General features: G+C 34.9%; 1 protein-coding gene across 10 annotated transcripts in view; it reads right to left on the reverse strand.

Annotated features, from left to right (window-relative positions):
• The window catches only part of CSPP1 (centrosome and spindle pole associated protein 1), a 381696-nt gene that overhangs the window by 284654 nt on the left and 73894 nt on the right, over window positions 1–23148 (reverse strand). For 8 of the 10 annotated variants that reach the window (XM_087864846.1, XM_087864850.1, XM_087864847.1 and 5 more), the window contains 6 exons: window positions 22615–22672; window positions 20719–20927; window positions 18483–18604; window positions 18050–18128; window positions 2886–3015; window positions 980–1127 (listed from right to left, as the gene is read on the reverse strand). In XM_087864846.1, coding sequence (XP_087720972.1) covers window positions 980–1127; window positions 2886–3015; window positions 18050–18128; window positions 18483–18604; window positions 20719–20927; window positions 22615–22672 — 746 coding nt within the window. The remainder of the gene's footprint in view (window positions 1–979; window positions 1128–2885; window positions 3016–18049; window positions 18129–18482; window positions 18605–20718; window positions 20928–22614; window positions 22673–23148) is intronic. The other 2 variants (XM_087864853.1, XM_087864852.1) reach the window with 1 other exon arrangement.

Consider the following 23148-nt stretch of genomic DNA (forward strand, 5'->3'; position numbering starts at 1 on the left):
TTTTTTTTTTAAGAGAGGGAGAGAGAGCATGTGAAAGATAGGGAGCGCAGGGGGGTCAGGCAGAGGGAAAGGAAGAGAGAGAGAGAATCTTTTTTTTTTTTTTTTTTTTTTAAAGATTTTATTTATTTATTTGACAGAGATAGAGACAGCCAGCGAGAGAGGGAACACAAGCAGGGGGAGTGGGAGAGGAAGAAGCAGGCTCATAGCAGAGGAGCCCGATGTGGGGCTCGATCCCATAACGCCGGGATCACGCCCTGAGCCGAAGGCAGACGCTCAACCGCTGTGCCACCCAGGCGCCCCGAGAGAGAGAGAATCTTAAGCAGACTCCACACCCAGCAGAGCCCAGGGTAGGGCTCGATCTCACAACCCTGAGATCATGACCTAGCTGAAATCAAGAGTCAGATGCTTAACTGACTGAGAGACCCAGGCAACCCTCTAGATCAAACATTTTTGAGAGTACATAATTTATAGACAAATCAATATGATTCTGTAACCTGCCAGGAAGTTTCTGAGATCAGGTCTTTCTTTTTCAATGGCGTCCTTGCACTGTGCAGGTATATGGCACATATGAAATACTGCATCCCACAACTATTTCAGATCACTTATTTTAAATATGTCTTACTAGTTAAAAAAAATTTTTAATAAGAGTTTTGTTATTTTTACCAGAATGTTTTTTTAAAAATCTAACTACTAGTTTAGGTAAAAACCTGCCAACTAACATGAGCTTTCCTCTGCAATTGAATTATCATTAGAGGATGAAAAACATGTAACAAAATTAAATGAATACTACTCCAAAGAAAAAAGACTCTCTAACCTGTTATTATATGTATTACAAAATATCTCTTTTGCATTGAGCTAGACAAAAAGAGACCTTGCCTTATAGGCTATGATTCCCACTTCTTCTACCCCCCCATTCTTTTAAAAATTTAAAAATAGTTCAGTTTCTTTTAAAAACAACAGATCAATGGAAATAACATACTTATCAGATTTCCTTTTGCATCTCTCAGAGGAGCACCACCTCCACCTTTCCCCCAGGGGTTGTAACTTCTCATTTCAGCTTCTAATTTAGCTTCATATTCTTCTTTTTCTTCACGTTCTCTCTTCCTTCTTTCTTCTCTTTCCCGAATCTTGGTAATATTAAGAAACATTAGTGCTGACAAGTATTCTGATACAAAAAGTTTAGTCTTAATATCAATTTTTATTTTTCTTATTAGAGAAAAAAACTGGAGTGGGTTTTTTTTGTTGTTGTTGTTTTTACAATCCGCTTCACTATAAAATTTGAAATCACAAATCTATGGAATACCCAATTTAAAAACACTTCCTTGGCTATAATAAATAGCTGTGAGTCGCTCACATCATTGCTACTAGAGTGCTTTCCAGCCACCGATGCCAGCTGGGACCAAACCAATTCTTCCTTCCCGCCAACTCCTACCTGAGCCACTCCTTCCCTAACCTCACCAGTTGCATGAGGACCAATAGGATCTCCCTACTTTCCTTTTCCATCTATCCTTTTACAGGACCTGGCCAGCCACAAACTACTCCCCTCATCTCACCAGACCTACTCTACCCTGGGCAAACTCCATTCCCAGAATTCAAGAGGTTGAAGGTTTAAAGCTATTCGGAGAATTCTGGGCTATTTAAGTACAACTTTATGAAAGCATACAGAACAGTCTTATCATCATCAAGTATAGTACAGGTTTGGTCTCTAGGAACATATGAATAGGCAATGAAAAAGTATCTACATTTTGGAAAGTTACTTTTAAAATCATAACCACATATACACACATAAAAATCATAACTAATGCATGGAAAATTTAAGCAACCATTCCATCAAGGCCAAGAAGGCATCACATACATGAAACAAAATTCTGGAGTTAGGAAATGTAGTTTTGTCAGCAGTGCTTTTAATATGCTCATTTGAAAACAGATATATAAATTCAATCTTTTATTTGTAGAAACCTACCATCCAAAAAATACAGTTGTAATTCTACAATTTAAAAAAATCCATTTTCAAGGAGGTTGCCGATGTAAAAATTGAACAAAAAGAGCTTTAGAAGAAATCCAACTAGAATTTTATAGAAAAGTACTTTAGATGGACATATACCTACCGAGAGTCCCAGAATCCTCTCAAATGGATACTCCCCAAAAAACCCCATACATTAAGTAAACTCTCTTTAAATATTACAAACTACAATAGAATCCATTATCCTCCTCCCTAAAAGTGTTCTACTTCTTTTTTCTCTTAGTTCATATTCACAGCCTCATTATTCATGTAGACAATATTCAGAATCATCTTCAAGCTCTCTGTTTTCTCACTCCCTATATTTAAGTCCTATCAATAAATCCCAGAGTTGTCTTCTAAATGTCCTCCTATCTTCCCCATCTGGTCAGGGCCTCATTACCTCCTGTCTGGACTGCCTCAATAGTCTACTGAAAGGTTTCTCTGCTACATCTCTTTACCAATCATATATATCACAACTACCCTCCTAAAACTTAAAGGTATTCATATCAACTATTCCTTTCACTTTCTGTCTTAAACTTTCTTCCCTTAGGCTCTTCATAACAGGATGAAAATAAAAATTCCTTATTAGTTAATCTTTCACAATCTAGCACAATCAACACTTCCCTGAATATGCCAGGAATTTAAAATCTATTCGTTGTATAACATGCAGTTCAAGTATCAACAATACATGAAGCCCTCCTAACTGCTTCTTATCCTACGCTTCCAATAGCATTCTAATCTATCTGCATCAAAATTTATCATATTGAAATATAAATGACTGGCATTGTTATCTCCTCCACCAACCTGAGCTAAAAGGAACCACTGTGCTAACAAAAAATGTTCAATACTGAATGAATGAATGAATGAATGAATGAATGAATACCTGTTGCTGCAAAGCTTCTTGGTAAGACTGAAGTGACTGTCTTGAAGGCTTTGGTTTATCTTCAAAAAACAATCCTGAATTTATTGCTCGATCACTTGTAATTTTCAGTTCATTCTGTCCAACCATATTCCTATATCAAGTACACAATAATTTTAATCCATCTATGACAAAGCAAAAATACAACACTCTTCTGAAATAGCATAGCATTTAAGTAGATTTAAAAACACGGAAAAGTATTTCTCTGTAGGTCAAAGAGAAATCCTTAAGTAAATGTCCCCTTACTAAGCTCTCTCTACGGTCTCTGTTTCACAATTAATGGAATTTTCAAATTTATTAGATCTATTTCTTGCCCTACGTGGCAGATACATGCAGATAAAAACTTGGTGATAACACAACAAGCTGTATATATATATATGACTTATGTACTTTTCTGAATGAAGAGAAATAACAATATGGTAAAGTCTCCCAATATCATAACTAATAAGTTACTTAATAAATGTACTCTAATATAATGTAATAACTTCTTAGCCATTTCAAAAATAAAATTACAGTAAAAAGTCTGACTGTCCCAAATAAAACTCAAATTTTTGAAAAACTTGCAAGGAATCAAAAAAGGAAAAATTTAAAACATATTATGGTTATATAAATCACAAGCAAAAAAGTGCTATTTGTTTTAAATACAGGAATGCAGCCACTCTGAAGAAAGCAATACATTTAAAAATCTGAATTACAAAAGATAAACTCAAATATAAGTTTTATAATAGAACTATAATTATTAAAGAGACTACAAGAGGCTTCTCAAAACATCATCACTTCAAATAATGAGTTCCTTTTGTGTATTTAACTTATCCAATTTATTTACAATCTTTTTTTAGGATAAACAGATATGTTTATGTATACTGTCACCCTGGATCATGAGAGGATAAAGGGAAAGATGAGGATGGGGCGCCTGGGTGGCTCAGTTGATTAAATGTCCAACTCTTGATTTCGGCTCAGGTCATGATCTCAGGGTCATGAGACCAAGCCCTGAGCTAGGTGTGGAGTCTGCTGAAGATTCTTTCTCTCTCTCTCTCTCTCCCTCTCCACTTTCCCCCCAAAAAAAATTTAAAAAAGAAAAGGAAAGATGAGGAGAGCCAAAGCAAATGGTTCCTAAAAGATGTTAGACTTTTTCTTCTTTTAAAGGTTTTATTTATTTGTCGGCGGGGAGGAGCACAAAAACAAGGGGAGCAGCAGGCGGAGGAAGAAGTAGGCTCCCTGCTGAGCAAGGAGCCTGACGTGGGACTTGATCCCAGGACTCTGGGATCATGACCTGAGCCGAAGGCAGATGCTTAACCAACTGAGCCACCCAGGCATCCCTGTCAGACTTTATAAGAACAAGGGGGCTCTGCATGTGCAAATGAATAAAGAAGGTTGAAAGGACTTATTTAAGGCCAATCTCTCAAAACAAACTGGCTATAAATTCCAAAATCTAAAAGAACTTATCAAACTCAACACCCCCCCCAAAGAAAACCAAAAAAAAATCCAGTCAAGAAATGGGCAGAAGACATGAACAGACACTTCTCCAAAGAAGACATCCAAATGGCCAACAAACCCATGAAAAAATGCTCCACATCACGCAGCAGCAGAGAAATAGAAATCAAAACCACAAGGAGACACCACCTCACACCAGTCAGAATGGCTAAAATTAACAAGTCAGGAAACATCAGATGTTGGTGAGAATGTAGAGAAAGGGGAATGCAAACTGATATAGCCACTCCAGAAAACATTATGGAGGTTCCTCAAGAAGTTAAAAATAGAACTACCCTACGAGCCAGCAATTGCACTACTAGGTATTTATCCAGAGGATACAAACATGGTGACCCAAAGGGGCATCTGCACCCCAATGTTTATAGCAGCAATGTCCACAATAGCCAAACTATGGAAAGAGCCCAGATATTCATCAACAGAAGAATGGATAAAGAAAATGTGGTGTATACACATACGTGTACAAACACACACACACACACACACACACACACACACACACACACACACACACTGGAATATTGCTCAGCCATCAAAAAGAATGAAATCTTGCCATTTGCAATAATGTGGATGGGACTCGAGTGTATTATGTTAAGTAAAATAAGTCAGAGAAAGACAAATACCATATGCTCTCACTCATATATGGAATTTAAGAAACAAAACAAATGAACATAGGGGAAGGGAAGGAAAAATAAAATAAGAGGAAAACAGAGAGGGAGGCAAACCATAAGAGACTGTTAACCATAGGAAACAAATTGAGTGTTGCTGGAGGGGGGGTGGGTAGGCAGATGGAATAAATAGGCGACAGGCATTAAGGAGGCCACTTGATGTAATGAGCACTGAGGTGTTATATGCAACTGATGAATCACTAAATTCTACCCCTGGAACTACTAATACACCACATGTTAACTAAATTGAATTTAAATAAAAAAATTTTTAAAAAAAAGAATTCATTCCTTTCTATGGCTGAATAGTATTTCATTTATATGGATGTAATGCATTTTGTTTATTCATTTATGGACATTTTAAATGTTCATACTTAGAAGTATTATGAATAACACTGTTAAGAAGATTCACATACAAGTCTTTGTGTATACATATATTTACATTCCTCTTAAATATATACCTCGGAGGACAATTCAAGTAATATCTGATAAGCATCTTGAACTTTTTAAGAAATTGCCCTTTCCTGCAACTGCTTTTTATATATTGATTTTGTATTCAGCAAAGCTAAGACTATTTAATATTTTATCAACATTCAAAAAATAAATAGAAGAAAAAAACACATAAATTTACACTTTTTTTCCTTTTTTCAATGAGTCATTATAGATTTCACTGATGATACTGATGGCTTAAGACTAGAAGAATCTCTAAAACCCTGCCCTGCTTACAAGACCTGGGATGGAAATTGTGCCAAAGATGGTTCTAAGTGTTGGGTGAAGTTGGAGCAGTGATTCCTAAGCAAATGAAGGCTCCTCTTCCTCTCTTCCTTCCTTTTTTTCCATCTTCCTCTGGTGATCCAGAGCTCTTACTACTTAGAAATCATCCAGACCATGAAGTGCACCATATAGATGACATAGTCAAATTTACTGACATACAAAAAATGAATGTGACAAAGTGGTTATTAAGGACAATGCCAATATCAAAACTGGAGAAGTGGATGATACTGTCAAAGTCACAGAAGATAATTTGGTCTTCAGTGTAGCCACAGATGCTCATCAGTGTTATCTCCTAATCTTGAGAAGGGAATCTGTGACATTTCCTTTGAGAATGAGATTAAAAACTATCTACTTTCATTGCAGAAACATATATATGTGTGTGTGTATACACAAAAGTTATGCACATAATATTTCAATAGATTTATACACCCTCTCTGAAACCTACACACTTCACGTTAAGAAATCACAAACATCCTATTCAGCTCTAAAGTTCTTTAATTTGGTCCTGAGTAGCCCTGTTCAACAAAAAGACAGTACTTTGTATAGGTGGCAAACACTGGTTTACAAAATAAATATAACCTCTTCTGTTATCACAAATCATTACAGTGTAATTTTGTTAAGTTTTCTAAAGTGTGGCAAAGAGTTAAGGCTTTGAAGCCAGACAAAACTACTTTAGATTTCTACCTTAACTGCTTATTGACTGAGGACTTAGGGAAGTCACTTTATATAGGTGAGTTTCAATTTCTTCAGTTGCAGATATTGATAGATAGAACGCTCATATATAATGACATGACAATAGCACACACTACTCAGTAAACTGAAATTGCTACTATTATGACTATTATTGTTTTAGTAAATGTATACCCAATTTGGACAATTAAAATTCTAAGGACAAATCATCAATCAGGAATACAGTTTTGGGGACTGAATGGCAGATTTACAAGCCCCTTTCCTATACCATTTTTATCTATGAATTAAGCTGTGTTAAAGAAATAAAACACTGGGAAGAAGACAGATCACATATACACCAAAAAAGTTAACAGATCACAGGTTCCTTCCACCTCTAATTAGGTTAAAATGCTCAGAAATAAATAAATACATTAAGAAATAGTTTGTAAGAAATAAAGGAGGTAATTCCACTATTTTACTGTTGTTATTATTATATCACAATTTTACACTTTGTAATGTGGCATTAAGAAAAACATAACAGAAAAAAGGACAACTTAAAAAACAACTACACTGGGGACAGGACTCACAACTAACAGTAAATGCGCATGAGGGATCCTACAGAGATGAGTGTTCTAAAACTGGGAAACAGATCAAGTGGGATTCATACCTGGGATGCAAGCATGGTTCAATATTCGCAAATCAATCAGCGTGATACATCGTATCAACAAGAAAAGACTCAGGAACCATATGATCCTCTCAATTGATGCCGAAAAAGCATTTGACAAAATACAGCATCCTTTCCTGATTAAAACCCTTCAGAGTGTAGGAATAGAGGGTACATTTCTCAATCTCATAAAAGCCATCTATGAAAAGCCTACTGCAAATATTATTCTCAATGGGGAAAAGCTGGAAGCCTTTCCCTTAAGATCAGGAACTCGACAAGGATGCCCACTCTCGCCACTATTATTCAACATAGTACTAGAAGTCCTTGCAACAGCAATCAGACAACAAAAAGGGATCAAAGGTATTCAAATCGGCAAAGAAGAAGTCAAAATGTCTCTCTTTGCAGATGACATGATACTCTATATGGAAAACCCAAAAGAAGCCACTCCCAAACTATTAGAAGTTATAGAGCAATTCAGTAATGTGGCAGATACAAAATCAATGCTCAGAAATCAGTTGCATTTCTATACACGAATAACGAGACCGAAGAAAGAGAAATTAGGGAATCCATCCCATTTACAATAGCACCAGAAACCATACGTTACCTTGGAATTAACTTAACCAGAGACGTAAAGGACCTATATTCTAGAAACTATAAATCACTCTTGAAAGACATTGAGGAAGACATAAAAAGATGGAAAGATATTCCATGCTCATAGATCGGAAGAATTAACATAGTTAAAATGTCCATGCTACCCAGAGCAATCTACACTTTCAATGCTATCCCGATCAAAATACCAAGGACATTTTTCAAAGAACTGGAACAAATAATCCTTAAAATTGTATGGAAACAGAAAAGGCCCCGAATCTCCAAGGAACTGTTGAAAAGGAAAAACAAAGCTGGGGGCATCACAATGCCAGATTTTGAGCTGTACTACAAAGCTGTGATCACAAAGACAGCATGGTACTGGCACAAAAACAGACACATAGACCAATGGAACAGAATAGAGAACCCAGAAATGGACACTCGGCTCTTTGGGCAACTAATATTTGATAAAGCAGGAAAAAGCATCCGGTGGGAAAAAGACAGTCTCTTCAATAAATGGTGCTGGGAAAATTGGACAGCTACATGCAAAAGAATGAAACTTGACCACTCTCTCACACCATACACAAAAATAAACTCCAAATGGATGAAAGACCTCGATGTGAGACAGGAATCCATCAAAATTCTAGAGGAGAACATAGGCAGTAACCTCTACAACATCGGCCAAAGCAACCTTTTTCATGACACATCCCCAAAGACAAGAGAAACAAAAGATAAAATGAACTTATGGGACTTCATCAAAATAAAAAGCTTCTGCACAGCCAAGGAAACAGTCAAAAAAACTAAGAGGCAGCCCACGGAATGGGAGAAGATATTTGCAAATGACACTACAGATAAAGGACTGGTATCCAAGATCTACAAAGAACTTCTCAAACTCAATACCCGAGAAACAAATAAATCAAAAAATGGGCAGAAGATATGAAAAGACACTTTTCCAATGAAGACATACAAATGGCTAACAGACACATGAAAAAATGTTCAAAATCATTAGCCATCAGGGAAATTCAAATCAAAACCACACTGAGATACCACCTTACGCCAGTTAGAATGGCAAAAATAGACAAGGCAAGAAACAACAATTGTTGGAGAGGATGTGGAGAAAGGGGATCCCTCCTACATTGTTGGTGGGAATGCAAGTTGGTACAGCCACTGTGGAAAACAGTGTGGAGGTCCCTTAAAAAGTGAAAAATTGAGCTACCCTATGATCCAGCCATTGCACTACTGGGTGTTTACCCCAAAGATACAGACGTAGTGAAGAGAAGGGCCATATGCACCTCAATGTTCATAGCAGCAATGTCCACAAGAGCTAAATCGTGGAAGGAGCCGAGATGCCCTTCAACAGATGACTGGATTAAGAAGTTGTGGTCCATATATACAATGGAATATTACTCAGCTATCAGAAAGAACGAGTTCTCAACATTTGCTGCAAAATGGACGGCACTGGAGGAGATAATGCTAAGTGAAATAAGTCAAGCAGAGAAAGACAACTATCATATGATTTCTCTCATCTATGGAACATAAGAACTAGGATGATCAGTAAGGGAAGAAAGGGATAAAGAAAGGGGGGTAATCAGAAGGGGGAATGAAGCATGAGAGACTATGGACTATGAGAAATAAACTGAGGGCCTCAGAGGGGAGGGGGGTGGGGGAATGGGATAGGCCGGTGATGGGTAGTAAGGCGGGCACATATTGCATGGTGCACTGGGTGTTATACGCAACTAATGAATCATCGAGCCTTACATCGGAAACCAGGGATGTACTGTATGGTGACTAACATAATATAATAAAAAATCATTAAAAAAAATAAAAAAAATAAAAATAAATAAAAATAAAACTGGGAAACACTTCCACAATGGCAAAGTAGGGACCTCCGAAAATCTGCTAGTTCATTTAAGTATTGAAAACACCGTTAAAAATTGCCAAAATCAACTTTTTTATAATTCTGAAAATTAATGAAGGGCTTGAAACAATCCAAGAAGAGTTTTAAAGAATTAAAAAATAAATTAAAAAAATAAATAAATAAAAAATAAAAACTTTCATTAAGGGGCGCCTGGGTGGCGCAGTCGTTAAGTGTCTGCCTTCGGCTCAGGGTGTGATCCCAGCATTCTGGGATCAAGCCCCACATCAGGCTCCTCCACTAGGAGCCTGCTTCTTCCTCTCCCACTCCGCCTGCTTGTGTTCCCTCTCTCACTGGCTGTCTCTCTCTGTCAAATGAATAAATAAAATCTTTAAAAAAAAAAAAAAAACTTTCATTAAGAACAATAATCTTTATGAAATGTGAACCTGTCCCTTCCCATTCAACTTCTGCCTAGCTCTACTGAAACCTTAAAATCCAACAGCCTGCCACAAATGGCAGCTGTAAAAACCAGCAGCCCACTGCCACTGGAACTGTAGAGTTTGGAGTTCCCCAAGCAGCCAATCTCTAGGAAAATGTCACTTTTGACCTATCTGGCAGCTCCCTGGAAAAGCTCCATTCTTAAAGCCTGCCTTCATTTAACACATACTTAGAGCTTGCTCAATATAAATATTCTCAACATGCAGTGTTTGTAGAAAACAATCAGCAACAATTGTTCAACATTACAGTTATTTGTGGCAGCGAAACCACTGGGGCAAACAAAAGCCTGACACCCCCCCAAAAAAAAATCAGAAGAAAAATCAGGGAAAAACATATCCATAGGGGCTTGAAAAACTAACATATTCCTGTGAATCTAGATAGCCACATGCATATGCAGAGTTACACAGATATCCAGAAAAGCTGTGAGAACACCCTGATCTCTCACTTCTGGCTAGTATTGAGGCTCTGTGCTAGAAGGAAGTAAAGGCTAAAGCAGAGATGAAAACTGCTGGAGTACTGTACTGAACATTCCCCAACACAAACACAAAACACTCAGAGATCAAAAACAACTGAAAAGAGAAACAGACAAATCAAAAATAATATAGACTTTAATACTTCACTTCTAATAATAGGACAACTGAACAACTGAACAGAAGATCAACAAGGAAATACAGAAAATAAACAATACTACAAGCCAACTAGATCTAAGACACATTGATGGAATGATCCACTCAACAACAGGACAATGTACAGTTTTCTCAAGTATATACAGAATTCTCCAGCACAGACCATATGTTAGGTCATAAAACAAGCCTCATTAAATTTAAAAGGACTAAAATCATACAAAGTATTTTCTCCAACTGCAAAAGAATTATACTAGAAATGAATAAGAAAAGAAAATTTGAGAAATTCACAATTGTGTGGAAATTAAACACACTCTAAAGTAACCAACAGATCAATGAAGACATCAAAAGAGAAACTGAAAAATACTTTGAGATGAATGAAAATAAAGAGACAACATACAAAATGTCAGGGATGCAGCTAAAATAGTACTCAGAGGAGAATTTATAGTTATAAATACAAATATTAAAAGAGAAGACACCAAATCAATAACCTAACCTCCCACATTCAAAAACTAGAAAATTTAAGAGCAAATTGAACACAAAGTAAGCAAAATGAACAAAACAAAAAGATCAGAGCAGAAATAAATGAAATGGAAATTAGAAGCATAAGAGAGAAAATCAGCTAAATCAATAGTTAATTCTTTAAAAAGATCAACAAAACTGACATGGTTTAGCTAGAATGACCCCCCCCCCAAAAAAGGACTAAATATTGAAATCAGGAATAAAAGAAGGAATATCACTATTGACCTTATAAAAATTAGACTGTAAGGGAATACTATGAACAATACAATGCCAACAAATTAGATCATCTTGATGACATAGGTAAATTCCTAGAAAGATACAAACTACCAAAACAGACACAAGAAAAAATTTTAAATAAACTAATGGCAAGACACTGAATCAGTAATTTAAAAAACTACCCACAAAGGAAAGACAAGAGCCAACTAATTTCCTGGTTAATTCTACTACAATGAAAGAACTAGCAACAGTCTTTCACAAACTCCAAAGTAACAGAAAATGGAGGAACACTTCCAACTAATTCTATTAGGCTATTACTATTCTGATACCACAATCAGACATGAAGGGGCACCTGGGTGGCTCAGTCAGTTGGAGCATCCAACTCGGGCTTCAGCTCAGGTCGTGATCTCAGAATTGTGGGATCAGGCCCCCCATGGGGCTCCACATTGAGCTCACAGTCTGCTTAACATTCTTTCCCCCTCGTCCCTCTCCCTCCTCTCACTCATGCTCTCTCTCAAATAAATAAAATCTTAAAAAAAAAAATCAGACATAAAAACAAAACCAAAGACTAATATCACTCATAAATATAGAGGCAAAAATCCTCAACAAAAAAATTAGCAAACTGAATAATCCAGCAACACATAATAAGGATTATACTTCATGACCAAGTGGGATTCATCACAGGAATTCAAGGTTGATTTATTATCTGAACTTATCAATATAATACACCATATTAACAGAATAAAGAACAAAAACCTCTGAAGCATCTCAATAAATGCAGAAAAAGCATCCAGCAAAATTTAACTTCTAATTTAGAAATATGTTGAAATATGTGAAAATGCTGAACACAACAATCAACAAAGAACAGAAGGAAACTTCCTCAAGCTGATAAAGGCAATTACAAAAAAACTATTACTAGCATCACACTTAATGGTTATAAATGCCTTCCACTTAAGATCATAACAAGATAAACATATCCACTCTCATAATATCTATTCAACACTGTACTGCAAGTTCTAAGCAAGACAACTAAGGAAGAAAAAGAAATAAAAGGCATAAGATTGTAAAGGAAGAAATAAAATTATCCTCATTTACTGACGACATAATCATGCATACAGAGAATGCTAAGAAATCCACTAAAAACTGTTAAAAATAAGAGTTCAGCAAAGTTGCAGGATACAAGATCATAAAGAAATTGTATGTAGAAATTGTATTTCTACAAACTAGCATGAATAAGACGGAAATGAAATCAAGAGAACAATTCCATTCATAATACCAAAGAGTATTTAAATACTTTGGAATAAATTAAACAGAAGTTAAATAAGTTACAAAATTTTGCTGGAAGAAATTTAAAAACCCCAAATAATTTTAAAGACGTTCCACATTCACGGATTGGAGACTTAATATTATTAAGATATAAGACTAAACCATAAAGAAACAGAAAGTCTGGAAAGACCTATTAACTAGTAAGGAAACTGAAACACTAATCAAAAATTTCCTGACAGAGTAAAGCTATGGCCCTGACAGCTTCAATGGTAAATTCTACCAAACACTTAAAGAAAAACTAACACCAATCCTCCTCAAACTTTTCCAAAAACTTGAAGAGGAGGGAAGACATCCTAACATGCTGGGAAGCCATTACACTGATATCCAAACCAGACAAAAGATGCTACAAGAAAACTACAGACCAATATTCCTTGTAACCACTAACATAAAAATTCTCAACAAAATACTAGCAAGCCAAATTCAAAGGCCTATTAAAAGAATTAAACACCATGGTGAAGGGGGGATTTATTTCTATAAATAGAAATAAAAGGACACTACCTCAACATAATAAATGCCATATTTGAGACTGAAAGCTTTTCTTCTAAGATCAGGAAGAAGGCAAAAATACCCACTTTCACTACTTTTACTGAACATAGTACAGGAAGTTCTAGCCAGAGCAATTAGGATAGCAAAATAAGTAAAAGGCATCCAAATTGGAATGTAAGAAGTAAATTTCTGTTCGTTGATGATATAATCTTACATACAGAAAATTCTAAAGATTCCACACACAAAAAATACCTGTTATTGAAACAAATTCAGCAATGCCAAGATACAAAGGTAACACACAAAAATCAGCTGCATGTCTATACACAATGAACAATCTGAAAAGGAAATTACAAAAACAATTCCATTTATAATACCATCAAACACAACAGAATAATTAGAAATTAAGTCAACTACAGTGGTGAAAGATTTGTACATACACTGGAAACTATAAAACATTGCTGAAAGAAATTAAAGAGACAATAAATGGAAAGGTACCCCATGTATGGATTAGAAGGCTTAATATTGCTAAGATGTCAATACTACCCAAAGTGATGTGCAGATTCAATGCAAGCCTTAGCTAAATCTCAATGATATTTTTTGCAGAAATAGAAAAACCCTTACTAATTTTTTTTTCTCAAGGGACCCCAAATAGTCAAAAAAATTTTGAAGAAGAACGAGCTACAGGACTCACACTTCCTGATTTTAAAACTTACCACAAAGCTACAGTAATCAAAACAACATGGTAATGGCATATAGACAGACATATAAAACAAATGAATAGAGCTCAGAACTAAATGCATGCATGTAAAGTAAAATAATATCTGCAAGGGTGCCATGACCATACAATAGAAAAGGACAGTATTTTCAACAAATGATGCTAAGAAAATGATATCCACATGCGAAGAGTGAAGCTGGACCCTTAATAACATTTCATACCAACGTTAACTCAAAATGAATCAAAATCCTCAATGTAGGGGCGCCTGGGTGGCACAGCGGTTAAGCGTCTGCCTTCGGCTCAGGGCGTGATCCCGGCGTGATGGGATCGAGCCCCACATCAGGCTCTTCTGCTATGAGCCTACTTCTTCCTCTCCCACTCCCCCTGCTTGTGTTCCCTCTCTCGCTGGCTGTCTCTATCTCTGTCGAATAAATAAATAAAATCTTTAAAAAAAAAAAAAATCCTCAATGTAAGACCAAAAACTATAGAACTCTTAGAAGAAAACACACGGCAAAAGCTTCACGGTATTGGATTTTGCAATAATTTCTTGGATGGACACTAAAGACATAGTCAAAAAAGAAAAAAATAGGCAAATTAAACTTCATGAAGATTAAAAATTTGTGTGCACCTATTGCGTTGCTAGATACTATCAACAGAGTAAAAAGGCAACACAAAGAACGGGGGAAAATATCTGCAAATCATTTATCTGATAAGGAACTAATATCCACAATATATAGAGAACTCCTAAAATTCATCAACCAAAAAAACAAACCACCCAATTAAAAAATGAACTAAGGATTTGAATAGACATTTCTCCAAAGACAGACAAATGGTCAATAAGCACATGAAACTTCAGTTGACATTAGTAATTGTAAGGAAATGCAAATCAAAATCACAATGAGATAACAATTCATATCCATTAGGATGGCTATTATCAAATAAAACAAAAATAACAAGTGTTGGTGAGGAGGTGGAGGAATTGGAACCCTCATGTACAGTTGATGGAAATGAAAAATAGTACTGCTGCAGCGGAATACAGTATGGTGGTTACCTGATAGGTAATTATCATATGATCCAGCAATTCCACTTCTGGGTATACACTTTAAAGAACCGAAAGCAAAGTCTAGAAGAGAAACTTGTATACCCATGTTCACAGCTGCATATTCGCAACAACAAAACACGCAAGCAACCGAAGTGCCCGTTGATGAATGGATAAGCATACATACTCTATAATCAAGTATTATTCAGCCTTATAAAGGAAGGAAATTCTAACTTATGCCACAACATGGGTTAACCCTGAAACATTATGGCAAGTAAAACAAGCCAGACACAAAAAGATGAGTAACATTATGATTTGACTTCTATGAGGTATCTAAAGTAGCTGAAATGATAGAGACAGAAAGGGGCAGGAGGAGGGGGAAGAGGGAGATGTTGTTTAATAAGTACAGATTCAGTTGTACAAGATGAAAAGAGTTCTAGGAACAGGTGGTGGTGATGGTTGCACAGCAACATGAATGTACTTAATACCATTGAACTACACACTTAAAATGCCCAAAATGGTAAATTTTATGTTGTGTGTATGTTACCACAATAAAGAAATTGGAAAAAATTCAGATGATAATCCTAAACAGGTCTACAGATTCCATATAATGTCTACCAAAAATCTCAACAGACTTTTTGCATAAATTGACAAGCTTATCCTAAAATTCACATTGAATGCAAAGAACCTGCAACAGACAAAGTAATCCTGGAAAAGAAAAACAAATTTGGAGAACTCACACTTCCCCAGTTTCAAAACTTACTACAGCACTAAAATAATCAGTGCTCCTGGCATAAGGATAGACACACAGATCAATGGAATAGAATACAGAATCCCAGAAACAGAGTCACATAAATATGTCCAGTGGATTTTGACAAAGATGCAAAAGCAATTCAATAGAGGAAAAGTAATCTTGTTAACAAATGATGCTGGGTACCACTAGACACCCACAGGCAAACAACAACAACAACAACAAAAAACCTTCAATCTAAGCCTCACATCTTACCTAAAAATTAACTCAAAATGGATCATGGACTTAAATGAAAACCTATAAAACTTTTAGGGGAAGTAAAAAACCAGCGAAAATCTTTGGGATCTAGGCCTAGAAAAAGAACACTAGATTTGACACTGAAAATATGATTCATAAAAGGAAAAACTGATAAATTGGACTTGATCAAAATTTAAAACTTTTGCTTATGCAACACCCTACTCAAAGGATGGAGACAAGCTTTAGACTGACAGAAAATATTTGCACACCATATATCTGACAAAGAACTAGTATTTAGGATATATCAAGAACCCTCAAAAACTCAATAGTTATAAAAAAAAAAACCCTCCAATTTAAAATGTGTAAAAAACAGGGTTCCTGGCTGGCTCAGTCAGTATAGCATGCAACTTCTTGCAGGGTTGTGAATTCAAGCCCCACCTTGGACATAGAGACTACTTAAAAAAATAAGTAAAATAAAATGTGTAAAAAAACATCAAGAGACATTTCATCAAATATATATAGATGGCAAATAAATACATGAAAAGATGTTAAGCATCATCACTATTAGGGAAATGTAAATGAAAACCCCATTGACCGGGGCGCCTGGGTGGCTCAGCCATTAAGCATCTGCCTTCAGCTCCGGTTATGATCCCAGGGTTCTGGGATCGAGCCTGGCATCGGGCTCCCTGCTCAGCGGGAAGCCTGCTTCTCCCTCTCACACTTCCCTTGCTTGTGTTTCCTCTCTAGCGGTCTCTGTCAAATAAATAAAATCTTTAGAAAAAGAAAAAAAAAAACCCAATGATGTATCATTACACACCTATCAAAGTGGCATAAACAAAAGTCATGACACCAAATGCTGGTAAAAATGTAAAGAAACCAGATTCTGAATACACTGCCAATACAAATGTGAAATGGTACAGTCTCTGTGAAAAGTTTGGCAGCTTCTTATAAAACTAAAGTTGTAACTACCATATAACCCAACAATAACACTCCTGACCAATTATCCTAAAGAACTGAAGACTATGTTCGCACAAAACCTGTACATGAATGTTTACAGCAGCTCTATTCATACTAACTTAGATATCCTTCAACGACAGAATGTTTAAACTGTGGTACAAACATACCACGAAATGCTACTTAGCAATAAGAACAAACAATTTATACATGCAACTGAATGAATCCCAAGGGAACTATGCTGATTCTAAAAAGTCAACCCCAAAAGGTTACATATATGATTCCATGTTTATATAGCATTTTTTTTAATGATGTTAAAGAAACGGAGAACAGATTAGTTGCTCCTGGTGCCTATGGAGGGAGTAGGGATAGGAAGGAACCAAGTATGGCCGAAAAGGGCATAAAAATGGATCCTTGTGATGATGGTAGTGTTCTGTATCTTGACTGTACCCAATGTCATATATTTGGGCTATGTCATTGTACCAGTTTTGCAAGATTGTAGCATTAGGAACTGGGGAAAGGGTATATAAGATGTCTCTATATTATTTCTTATAATTTCATCATGGTAATCTATAATTATCTCTAATAATAAGTTTAATTTCAAATAATGATGCTATAAAGTATACTTATCAACAAGGAAAAGATGTTTATGATATATTGTTAATTTTAAAAGCAGGTTACAGAATATATACAATATAACATAATTTTGGTGTATGTTGTGTGTATGATTTTGTGACTACATAAGACTTCCTGAATGCTCAGTTAGATGCACCTATCACTGGATGAATGGGATCTCAGGCGATTTCAGTTTTTTTCATATGCTTGTTTGTGTTCTTATTTCTCAATAAATATGCATGCATGACTTTTCTCATGTGAAACTGAGGTTACTCTTAATTTTTTAAATGTACTTTCTATGAAACATTGACTTAAAAGCAATACTTTGAACATACTGTTATGCAATAATTGACAGCTAAGTTATATCTGTTCTGAAGGAAAAAAATAATACAGGTTCTATGGAAGACAAGTTAATTTTGAACGAAATTATTATTTTAATAACTTACATAATAGGCTGTGCTGGCTGGTGGGTGACAGGAGCACTAACATAAGTTGTAGGTTGTACTCCCATCATTCCTGAACCATCTTAAAAGAAAACAAACACATTTATTTCAGAGTACCCATTTATTAACACGTTATTCCTAAAGAAAAAATCACATACTAAAATGTTATCAAAGGGAAAAATTTCAGATTTCCTTCTCAGGAGTTAGCAAAGAACATTGCAAGAAACCACGAAATAAACATTTCTTAAAGCTAAATAAAAAACAAGTAACTATGAAATATAGCTGAGTTTTCAAATAGGGCATTTTTAAGTCAATAAATATGAATATTTGAATTAAGTAAAGCCGTGGTTTTCCAACTTATTTATTTTGCTTACAAAAAAAGTAATTTTCCTGACTGAACCACTAGGAAAAAATGTTTAGCCTGTAGATAACTTACAATAAGCAAGACTGGGATCCAAAGTATTCCTGGCCCCATAAAAATAATATGCATCATCATAAGGAGTCCGATAGCTAGTAGCTAAAGGTGGTAATAGGGGAGGAGGAGGCAGAGGTGCAATCCTGTATCAAAAGAAAATTGAAAAAATTTCTCATATTTCGTTGCAATTTTTTTCAAATCAAGACATAATTCTTTTGCACAATTTTACTGAAAATCTAATTGCTGCTTTAGAAAAGGACACCATCTCGTTTTAAGCTCTTATCAAAAATTAGGATTCAAAAAGCAAAATATACTACCAAATTTCAGAATTAAAGTTATAACACCTACATAAGACAAAAACTTTGAATAATAATTAATTTCTAATTATTTATATGCCAGTATTGAACAAACATGGTCCCTGTCCCTAATAAATAATACAGAAATAAACAGGCAATTGCAGCACAGCATTTAAGTGAAACAATACAAATAGATACACGGTGCTGTAGGAATACAGACCAGGGACATTTAAATCACATAGGGGAAAGGAGGAAAGAAGAAGTAAGGCTTTCTAGAAAAGACAATGCCTCAGTCATGTTGCTGGAGTCACACAAAGAAGGATAGTGCAAGAAGAAAAGGCGAAGAAGTATAAATGAGATTATAAATGGTTCCATTTGACTGGAGGGAAAGTATTTTTTTTAACTCTATGATAATTTATTTTTCTTTCAAAGGAAGTCAACCATAATGTGAAAGAGAAGCCACTTATATATCAACAGTAAAGTCTGGCCATAATGTTTTGTCTTTCATAAAGTTAAAACTTTTAAAAACCTCTACACTTCAGCACTTCACTGCTGATTAGGAAATAGCTATTTGCACCAAGGCAATATTTTCCAATAGTAAAAACGGAAAAGGCAAATTCCTTTAGATGACAAGAAAAAGAAAAGGGGGCATCCTAGAATGTCTTCCATTTTCAGTGTACCTTAACAGGTTACGCTTGTTGAATACTTCAAAACAATTTTGAAGAGCTAAGAAGGCTTTCAAGTTCTCTCCAGTCATTAATATTTTTCACAGTTACTGATCACTCAGTGTGTCTAACCTTACCATTCTCACTGCATAGATAACGTCAACAAAGCAGCTGGGAAACTGCTATGAAAAGGAACTGTCAACATCATTATATCTTAAATTTGCATAAAGATTTATACAGAATTTGATCTTCACACAACTCTGTAAGTGTAGGTAAGAAAAAAAGACTACTATTTTTTCACTTGTACAAATGAGAAAAATGAAGTTTAATAAAGGTGTAGTATTCCCAAAATGCAGACAGTGAAGCCAACCATTTTAATCCCTAAACCAATGCGGAGACCATCATACCATGGTCTGTAATTTTGATCCCACCTAGTGTTTTGAGTCAGGAAGTCATTACATGAAACAAACAAAACACCTAATAAACACAGTACACGCAGTGCTACAATTTGTTAGTAAATAAAAGATAAGACCAAGTCCTGCTGAAAGTACAGCACAAAAAATATCGATGTTAAAAAGAAAACCACCTAATTAAACACACTCCTATAATTAATACATTAATAGTAAGCAAAAATCAGCTCAACTCCTACTAAGGGAAGAAAGTGCAATCCAGAAAAATAACAATGTTAACAAGAGAATTTTCTTTATGTATAGTCTAGTATAGAATGATGCCTTTTACCTATAAAAATCAAATTCTTACTCTAATACCTAAGTTACAGGTTTTATAACATTAACACTTTTTATTTCAGGTATTTGAGTTGCACAGCCTGTAGTAATCGCAGAGAAAGAGTTGAAGGAAACGGAAGCTAAAATAAAGTCATATATACAAAAGAACAACATGAGAAATTTTTTTCTGCTTAAACTGAAAGAAGTAATCAGTGTTTGCCAAGTGGAAATTACAAAATTGAAGAAAATGTATAGCTTTTACATGTTTAAAGTTTTTTAATAGGTATACCAAAATGTAACCTAAAACTAAATACTAAATGTAGTTAGTTACACATTCTAAAACTATCAAAGCATCTTTAAACAATAAAAGAATGTTATAAGGATTTCCCTTGTTTTATAAGAGAAAAGGCCAACAACGCAAACAAATTTCAAGAGAAATTCTTTCACAGAAGCCGTTAATCATACAAAAATCTCTGAAGGACAACTTTATCTGCTTCAGCAAATCCTTCTAAACATGAAATATAATAATACGTTACCTAATTCCCAAACACAAAACATTTTAAACAAGCACCTGGGAGGCACCATTTCACCAAGGGTGCAGCTGGGTCCACTGTGCAAATCTTCATTTTGAGATGGGATGGAGCGAACTGATGGGATGGGTGGGGCAGATGGGGCAGATAAAGGAGGGAGAGGTGTCTGGAAAGCTACTCTGGGTCTTTCAGGTGGTATCGTCTCTTCAAAATGTCTTGGTGCCATACTAAACTGCTTTAGTCTATCAGGCTAAAATAAAGAAAAAAAAATCTGTTTGTTACATGCAATCATAAATTTAAAGGTAGAAATTTAAAGGTGGAAGGGACCTCAAAAGACCCTCTACCCCAGATTGCAAACAGGCACTTAAGTTAGTCACAGAATAAAAGAATTTTATACCTATAAAAGACTTTGAAGATCTAATCCTTATTTTATAAATGGGGTAAATGAGGCTCCATGAAAGTACATAAATCACCTAAGGTCTCACCGTTAATAAATAATCAAGCAAAAACTAGAGCCAGACATTAATTCTAAATACAAAACTCTATTATACTATAACACTGCTATTTCTCTAAAGGCCATTTCTGACATCAAGTATTCTCTAGAATGGTCAGCAAATGTTTTCTGTAAAGAGAGCATGCAGTTTCTCCACAACTACTCAACTCAAACATAGCACTAAAGTAGCCCAAAACAATATGTAAATAATGAGTGAGGGTGTGTGGCAATAGAACTCTATTTACAAAAATAAGAAGCAACTAGATTTGGCCATAGGCTATAGTTTCCTAACCCATGTTTTAGAACATCATTTATGTATCCTTTTCTAAAATTTGACATCAAAAGTAAGGGTCTAACTATTATATCTAATGTTTTTATTTATTCTCATAAAGCAACTTGACACTCTACAGGTTGTTTCATTCAAATATAAATAAGAATGTCCATCAACTACTAACGTAACTATAAATTAAATGTTTAACATACCACCATATTACATTAAAAAGTTCAAGATTTTAAAAGGAGGTTTTTGATTATGAAAACTATATCAAAGGTATTCACTACTGATAGAGAAAAATATATTTAGCTTTGGAATTATCTTTTCTTCCCCACCATGTTTAATTCCTCAGGAATGATTTCTCAGATTAATCTAAAAGTTTTATTCTATGAGCAGTCAAAAAGCACATTAGGAGTAATATTAGTACAGTATTAAACTTCTCTAAATGGATAACCCACAGGATAGATACACGGCATTGGTAAAAGTGTATTAAAAGTTGCCTATAGTTGAATAATTTTAAGTTGCTCTATTCTTTTTAAGAATGAACTTTTTAATGAAATTAAAGTTTCTTAGTCATCAAAGACAAAAACTTGCCTTAGCAAATAAATTCTACATATCCCACTACAGAAAAAGTGTATTTTGAGAAGAGCAATAAATTATTACCTCCTCCTTACTTAACTGCAATGATGTGAGTAATTCATTCCACTTAATGATGAGAATCGCAAAATTGAAGTAAAAACAAGATTATTATGTCTCTAGTTTTATAGTAAATAAAAATTACTAAAATGCTTAAACACTAAAAGATTTCGGTTTCTTTGGAAATTGTTCTAATATAAGAAGAGTGGTAAGATAAATTCAAGAAAAATATTAACATCTATTGTAAATTAAACTGAAATAACTTTCCCCTGGATAGTGCATGTGAACAAAGGAGAAAGAACTAATTTAAAACAAACTAAAAAAAAATGATGCACATATGAAAAAGGAAAAATTATCTTAGAGGAATAAACAAGTAAGAGTTAGGACTTAACATTTTATGAGAACTGAATTTATTACTATTCAAATTGGTCTACTATTGTATTTCCCCCTATACCTTTCTATCTCCACCTGCCCCCATCACTGAGGCTTATTTAAATGAAAGAGTAAACATTAAAAGATGCCAGAAACACTTACCGATTTCTCAGGGTCTTGTACTCCAGAAGCTGCAACACTGAGTTCCATATCTTTTTCTCTGAACAAAATTAAAATTCTGTATATTAAACAGTTATAGTAAACACTATCAAAATCATAATCATTATGATCACTAAATAATCATTATGATCACTAAATCACTAAAACAAACTTAAACACAAACTCCATGCAATAACATCTCCAAGGACAAGTAATTGCTTTACTGACCTTAAGTAATTCAAACTCAATTTTTGATTTGGTGCAAAGTAAACTAGATTTCACATGTAAACTGACTTACAGTAAGTCTTAAAACCAGTGCCCGGAGTACTTCAAAGCCTCAGTAATTCGCACAGAATAAATTACAGAAGTAAAACAAAATCTTTACTTTATGAAACGAAAATGTATGTTTTGTTGGCAAAAGGAAGGGTAAAAAATTAAAAATTAATACCATACTTTTTAAGTATTTAAAGTTTTTAAGAAAATGATGTTACCAAAAAATATATAAATGATGTTAAAAATGACTAATATAAGACAGTA

The sequence above is a fragment of the Ursus americanus genome, chromosome 9, assembly GCF_024610735.1.
Source record: "Ursus americanus isolate L20-20 chromosome 9, mUrsAme1.1.p, whole genome shotgun sequence".
In the NCBI taxonomy this organism is placed as follows: domain Eukaryota; kingdom Metazoa; phylum Chordata; class Mammalia; order Carnivora; family Ursidae; genus Ursus; species Ursus americanus.